Below are 8301 nucleotides of genomic sequence, written 5' to 3' on the forward strand. Positions count from 1 at the left end.
TGAGCTCTGTATATTTGAGACCTAGCAATGTCTCACACTGCTTTCCATATGCAGTTAAACGAATACTACCAGTGTCATCAGCTGCAGTGAAGCGAACACTAACTCTGTGGATGGATAAATATTGTTAAGAATAGAACAAGATGTCTAAGTAGAATTTTATTGTGTGAAAACATATACCTCTTTTCTGCAATGCATTGAGCTTTGCATACATCACAGTAAAACTTGAAAGTGTCAACATTAGGACAATGCTTTCCACATCCATTACAACCGGTGTGAGCATTCACATCCTCTTTCCTAGCATTTGGAATTGTAACCTGGAGCCAGTGGCGTTCATATGTTGTGGTTGTAGTTGACTGCAAGTAAACATACACATATGAGAGTAGCCTATACAAGGTGTAAACACTTAAGTCAGTAAGGCAATGTATGGTTACCGTCTTGTTAGTTAGATCTTTAATAGTCATTATAACATCAGAGCTGCTACCTTCCCTAAGAGATAGCTGATGACCCATGTGATCAGAAAGATGATCTTCATTCTCCGAAATCCTGTTACACATAAAATATATATAGGGTAACAAATATTATAGTAAGTGATTGCTCTATTTCATATTGCATAATTATTCACCAAGCTTTGAGTGCATCAACTTCTGGACCAGTGGGGCTGGTATCAATCGTTGTTGACATAAATGAAGCCAATGAGAATCCTACATCATGAGATAAAAGTCAGAACAGATTATTAAGTAATGAGCTAAGATCAAACCAACAAGTGTAGATTGTCACCAGTGTGGGGAGCTGGTTGCAAATGTCGAAAGATGACAATGATGAAAGACTCACACCAAGCAGTTAATTTAGCACACTCTTTAGTTGCAAGCTCACCATACAAAGAAATAACAAGTCCATCTCCAAGCCTGTAAGTATAGCAAATTAGTGCACAAGAAAATGGAAGGCAACAATCTTATTTACTTTCTACATTCACTAATGTATACTAACTTCGCCTGAACACTATCATCAACAACTACAACATCGCGCACATCAAATTCATAGCCACTGTTAGTTTTCTTTCTTCGTGTGTCCTCCAAATAAACCACAACTCCAAGAATATATGCATCAATCATTAAAAAATTAGTGAAAGATAAGAAACATGACATAAAATAAGGAATATTCCAGATCACATAACAGAAATTACCAAAGCGATCATCTTCACTGCTGGTTGGTGGCACTTCAGCTATAGGAATGTAGTTTGGCAAGACAGACCAGTGTTAGGATTGAGAGGCTGGATTGCAGTAGAGCCTCCAAATGACAAGTAATATTCACCTTCTTTATGGCGGTACATTGGATTGGTGTGTCTGATTGGTGCATCTGCTATCACATATTCTTTCTCATGTTCTAAATACCTTCAAAATTCTCAATTTGATCCTCAAACAGAGTTCCCCTGATCTTGTTGCCCTATATGTGTACCACAGAAAACACATCAGATCATATTTAATCTAAACACTTAATATAAGGATTTATAATGCTAACAATATACCTCGTCATCCTCAAAGACAAGTTTTTGGTAAGCCTTTTTATTTTCTGGATACTTTGCTGGGGACTTTTCCTTGACCTTAACCTTAATCTTGTACTTTTTGGTCTTAGGAGTTAACTTATCTAGAGGAACATATTGAGGTTTCATCTGTCATTAAGAAATGTTTCAAAAGTATTTGTTAATTGTTGTCCATGGTGAAAGTTATTCAGTACATGATAAGACAGGCATTAAAATAATGCTTCCATACATGCAGATGTAATGCAGAAACATGAATAGCAAATTAAAGTATACATGTACATTCTTGTTATAGTATACAAATACCCTTACCTAAATACTCATAAAAATCTTAACAATTGTTACATGTGCTTAGACAAGTAACAAGTAAAGAGAACTATACACAGGCTGCAGAAACTAACAGCATCAATCAAACACAATTACATCAAATAATTCAAATGTAGATTTATGAAAATAGAAAATCATCATGACTGAACTACACACTCTAAAACATGACTATATAGACAAAAAAACAACAGAAAGTAAGCAACAACTGTAAATCTACAACGGCAAAAAGAAATCAAAACCAGGCTAACACAGTTGTCAACACAACAAAAACCAAGCATATAGAACCATAAATAAATCAACAATAAATGATGTTTTACATGTCAGTAAATTACATGAAAATGACAGAAAAATATTTCAAACAGAAAAGGCTAATATGTATAAAGAAGTATCAAGTATACATAAACATTATATTTACTGCCATAACAAGCCTACCAACTTTAGCAAAATATCATGGACAACTTAAATGCATTATAGTAAGATATCAAATCAGGGTCCTCTTCTAAAACTCAATTAATAAGCAAGATATTTATTGCAAGTCTAACCAAAGATCTGGTCCTTAAATATTGTAAGACAACAACAGTTAAACATACTGAGATATGGTAAAGAATTTATTATAGCACAAAACAACAATAAATGCAAATAAGCCATAATTGAATGATATAGAAATCATGGTATGAAACCATTAATGAACTAACCTTAGCAGCAGGAATCAGAGAGAATAATCTGCAAAGAAGCTTAGTTCTAAAAGAGAAGCAGGTTCACGTTGTGACAGGAGAAGAAATCTTTATATACAATAAAGGAAATAATAAGGCTAGAAAAGTAACCCTGTGTAATATCCACTGGAAATAAGCAAGTGTTTATTTACCTGGGTAATAATGAGCTGCATGATTCAGATTCTCCAATATTACAAGTAATCTCAATTTCAATATACTTTATTGAAATATGTGATTAATTTGATTTAGACTTCTCTGCCATAATGATTAAATTAAATATTTTGTAACTATAATGTTAATATTATAGTACTGTACTTATTATGTATTGCATATAGTGTATTATCATTTCTAAAATCTAAATTTAAAGAGGTAAGTATATAATATTTAGTGACAAATAAACATACATCTACACATTAACAATATAAAACAAGTAGATATAAATATATAATAGGTCAAATACAAATCATATACATACCATAAGCAAAATCATCATTTACTAAGCAAAAGTAACAATTACAGATCTAACCAAAATAGGTAGTATATTTCTAAAACAGGCTCTACTGTTATAAGCCATCTTGTGAAATGTAATAGCCTCACCAAATAAGACATGCTCACAAATGAACCACATAATGTCTGCAAATTGAAGAAGTAAGATTAAGTCAATATATTAAGCTAAGAATAACAATTCTGAAATGCTCAAATTAATCAATGTAAGCAAGATATTATAATAAAAAAATAAGTTAACTTACCAAACACCATCCGTAATAATATTAGCTAATCGTAAAACATCATATGATACGATATTCTTGACACTGCTTCTAGTACAGGATGCTGGTGGTTGAGGTGTATAGACAGTAACATTATTAGATTTCTTGGCACGAGAAAGGGCTACATATAATTGACCATGAGAAAAGCATGGCTGTGGCAGGTATATCAATACTTGGCTTAGTGTTTGCTCTTGAGACTTGTTTATTGTCATAGCAAAACTTAACTTCAGTGGGAATTGCATGCGTTCAAAATGAAAAGGATACTTACAAGAAGACGAGGGTCTTAAGTTAACCTGTGGAATTAAATATAAGGTCCCTTTATAATGACCTAATACTATTTCACAGATAATTCAATTAGGAAGAAAATGTCTACAAATAAGATGAGTGCCATTGCACATGCCCTTAGAAGGTGCTAAATTGCGCAACAAAATAACAGGACTTCCTATCTTCAATTCAAGCTGGTGAGGACTCATCCCTCCCGGACAAAGAGTGTTCAGAAATTCAGTAGGGTACAGTGTACAACTATCATCAAGTATTGAATCATAGCTTGCATACACAGTAGATGTGCCAGGAAACAATCCAATCATATATTCATTAATGGAATCAACATCCTCATTCATCGGCGTAAGTATTGCTCGTTCATTAAAAATATTGCTATCAAACCCACGAACAGAAATTTTAGGGAAAATTGCAGTAGCCAACTTAGAAACAGGATCATCATTCAGAGCATAATACTGAATGATGTGTTGTGGAAGCTGCACAAAAGCATTTTCAACTGACTGTAATTGTTCATTTCCAAGAGCAAGTAAAAAAGCTGAATACACCAGGTCTTCTCTAGCTCTTATGTTTTTTGTTAATCGGAATTTTGTCAAAGTAGGCCAAATGTAGGAACTAACTACGCTTACACCAACAACTTCCTTTTGTGTACAGCGAGGTAGAATAGTCAACACTTGCCTAAAATTCCCTCCAAAAACAATGACCTGCCCACCAAAGGGCTGATCAGGATAACAAAGATCTCGTAGCAATAGATCTAAGGATTCAATGTTTTCTCGACGTGCCATTGAAGCCTCATCCCAAATGATAAGAACAACCTCTCTTATTAAAGCAGCTAAACTTCCTTGCTTAGGAACATCACAAGCAAGGGATACTTCAGAATCTAACGGTATCTTAAATCTTGAGTGTGTTGTTCTGCCAGAAAGAATATTAGATGCTGCAATACCTGATGTTGCTGTAGGCAAAACTATTTTTCTTGCCAAACGAACCTCAGCATATAAAGCATTATACAAGAAGGTTTTCCCAGTTCCACCAGGACCATCCACAAAGAAACATCCTGGTTTGCCATCTTGAATGTGACACATAATGTTATTAAATGCAGTTGCCTGAGCTGCATTTAATTTGTCTCAACAATCAAGACACTCTAGAGGAATAGGTGCTTCTAGCGCATCTGCAATATCTCTTGTCACACGCATCCCATCTTTTGATTCCTCTACCAAATGGCCTAATTCAAAATATTCCAATGACTTTCCCATGGCTTCTAAGCTGCTTTCTAACTCCTTCACAGTCAACTTCTTAACTTTAGAAGGACAGTTTGGATATTTATGCTTAAAGTCTTCAGATAATGAACTATAGAAGCGCAACCAAAGCGCATTTGGATTACTTGGTTGGCAGAATATTAACAAGGTTGCAAAGAGCTGCCTCATTGCTGAAGGCATCTGAGCTTCTGCTGCCTCCTCCAAACAAGCAGTAGTAGCACTGTCTTCTTGAAACAATCCCTGCTTAATAGCAGCTTCTTGAAATGTTGAGTATAAAACTCCACCAACAGTTTTTAGATGGTCAAATGAAATAGAACTTATAACTTTACCAAGCAACAAGCGCAAAAAGAAACGCTCACCTTTTGAAGGAACAACAAAAGCCATCCTACCTACATTATTTTTTTTATAGCTTCTCTTAATCCACTCTTTATTGCTGCTATCCCATCTGTATTCCGAAATCATTTCAGTATATCTAAGACTTGTGCCTCCAGGCAGAGATGCATTTTTGCTGAAAAATTCAGTCAGAGCAGTTTTGCTTCTCTTTTCATTTCCAACAACTGAATCAAGCTGTTCATGAGCCCTCATGTAAACAGTCTGCATGTTTGCCATGTGAACTGGTAACAACATGACAGAAGGAGTCATCTCAAACAAATCAAAGCCAAATATTCTCCAAGCCGCCACACACGGAGAAACCCATCTACCAGCTTGAAAATTCTCAATCTCATCTACACCTTCATTACCTTCTCCAGCAACATTAAAAGAAACATGGTCATGACCCTTATAGACATACTTATACAAATATTTCACCGCTTGAATAGTAGAACACACCTCAACGTTTAAATGGCAATCAAATAATAAAGACAGGTATGGATTATATGGGATTACCCATCGATTATCAAGATTAGCACCACGAATCCTAACATGCTCCCCTGTGTTTCGCCTTCTATATAATGGATAACCATCCTCATTAGTAGTAGTTTCTTCTACATATGACTTTGGATAATTATATTTACAAGCAAATTCATCCTTAACTCTCCTTTTCATGCACGCACACTTTGGATTTAGGCTACCACAAGGGCCATGCATCATGTGCTTGAGTATAATTTCGCGCAACTGAGGTGATTCAGCAGAAGGTATTTCTGCACTAACAAATTTATCATAATCTGCAGGCCTAGTAATCTTATACCCATGGTCTAAGATTATAAGAAAATGAGCATGTGGCAGACCTCTTTTTTGGAACTCTACAACATATACTATAGCTGCAACCTTCCCAAAAACTTGCTCTTCAGTGATTTGCTTCTTCAAAGCAATTAGTTTACTTCTGAATACACGAGCAACAACATCTGGATGATCAGCTGCAGTTTCAGTGTCAGCAAGTTCAGCGGTTATCTCTGGCCATTTAGCGTTACATGTCATAGTAACAAAAAGATTAGGCTTGCCAAACCGCTGAACAAGTGCCATAGCATTTAAATAGCGTTTTTTCATATCACGGGGCCCACCAATGAAAGAAGGTGGCAAAATAACTCGCCGGCCAATATTGTTTGCACTTTTCTCCCCATCATCAATAGTATCCAGAATGCCCTAATACAAATCTGCTCTAATTGTTTGTTGATTCCTTCTAAAAAAATCAAGTCTCGTATTTTCAATCTTCACATACATATCAACAATGTATTGTTGGAAACAACGACCTCCAAGAAGAAGCATGTTGCCTGGCCTGATCTGCAACTTGTAAGCATAATATTCTCTAGCAGAAATATGCCTGTTAGAGGTGCCTGAAGAGTCTGCTGAACCCGTGTGTAAAAAATGATGCCACATAAGTGAAGTTGAAAGTAATGCACATATGAGAGCTAAAGGAATTAAATTAATAATGTGCAACTAAAAACTTACGTTTAGCCTCTTCTTCTAATAAACAATCTTCTGAATGAACAACACATGAAGAAATAGGACTAACATCCATTAAAGCTTTTTTCTGGGTACTTTTATAAGTCTTTCGCAAACCCTGAGTCCAGCCACAATCACCATATGGGAAGAGTAGAGGGTACTGCAATGGGTCATAGCATCCTTAATAATGATAAATCCGATGCTTCCTAGTAGACTTCCCTGATACAATTATATGCGGACCACTATAATCACTTGAAGACATGCTATCTGGCCATATAGCAGCAACCTCATCAGTTGAAGGTGCATTATACACGCGCTGGTCTAACACCGTGCGTTGATTAATGACAATCTGTGTACTGTGGGTTACAGTAAGCTCTCGCAATGACCTGCAGAATCGAGCATACGGATTTGCACTTGTAACACGCATAAGTATGTCTACTATGTCCCTCCTAACCTCAGGGAACACTTTTGTTCTGTGCATAGCTTCAAACTGTGCATCATAAAAATAGAGCTGCAAGTACTTATGCTTTTCATTTTCAGGAAGTAAATCAGGCAAATTGTGATAGATCTGACCATGCAGCAAGAAGACATAAATTCCTTTTTCAGTCTTAGCATTATAATCACCTCCAAGTGAGCAAAATATAAACAAACTATTGTACATCCGAACATATTGCCTAAAGTGCAATGCATCCTCGTCTTGGGATGTAAAGAGTCGATGAAGTTCAGGAGGGAAATCATTTGTAGCAATCCTAATACTTCTGTTTCCACAACAAAAATGAAGCCAGTCATACTAAAATTTCTTTGCTCCGCATTTAAGACAGAAATGAGGAGCCTCCATCTGTAACGGAGTTGATGGAAGTGGCTGGCCAATCACAGCAGGTGGTTCTTCTGGAAGCAATATTTTAACATCAAAGTTGTATAATTTAAATAGTATATTAGATAAATAAATAACCAACTAATTTGCATACTCTTCTTTTTTGGAGCAGGTGTCTTTTTTTTCGCTTCCTTAGGCTAACCTGGTTTAGCATGCTTTCTAAGTGCACCCTGCGCACTGCTCTCTCCAATCTCACTAACGTCATATATATAAACACAACAATAAGACAGAACATGTAAATTTCATAAGCTAATTCTAATATTAAATGAAAATATGACAACCTTATAGAGTTTGTCAGTGATATTCCATTTATTAGCTCTAAGTACGTAACAGCAACAATTGCTCCTTCTATAAACATAAAAGAGTTAACATTGTCAAACAAACCACATTAAAAATCTTATTTATATAATTACACAATCAAACAAAGATGCTTACTTGCTTTCCTTGGAGAAGACTGTTTAAGATCCCGCGCTGAAACTGTTTTTTTTTTTTTTAGTGTTAGTACACGCTTTCTTCATACTATTGTCAACCGTCTGACTATCCCCAATGATTGCTCCCTCTATTACATTATAAATTATAGGTTATCAATGACTAAATAGATAACAATTTAACTAACAACAAAGTCCAATAAAAAATCTCACTGGATTTCCTTGAATTAGGCTACTTAGGA

General features: G+C 35.5%; 1 protein-coding gene across 1 annotated transcript; it reads right to left on the reverse strand.

Annotated features, from left to right (window-relative positions):
• Window positions 1-4744: 4744 nt before the first annotated feature.
• Window positions 4745-6337, reverse strand: LOC145624900 (uncharacterized). Its single transcript, XM_081677986.1, has one exon. It carries the CDS (start codon window positions 6335-6337, stop codon window positions 4745-4747), a length of 1593 nt encoding a protein of 530 aa, XP_081534112.1.
• Window positions 6338-8301: the final 1964 nt, after the last annotated feature.

The sequence above is a fragment of the Chenopodium album genome, chromosome 3, assembly GCF_948465745.1.
Source record: "Chenopodium album chromosome 3, dcCheAlbu1.1, whole genome shotgun sequence".
Classification (NCBI taxonomy): domain Eukaryota; kingdom Viridiplantae; phylum Streptophyta; class Magnoliopsida; order Caryophyllales; family Amaranthaceae; genus Chenopodium; species Chenopodium album.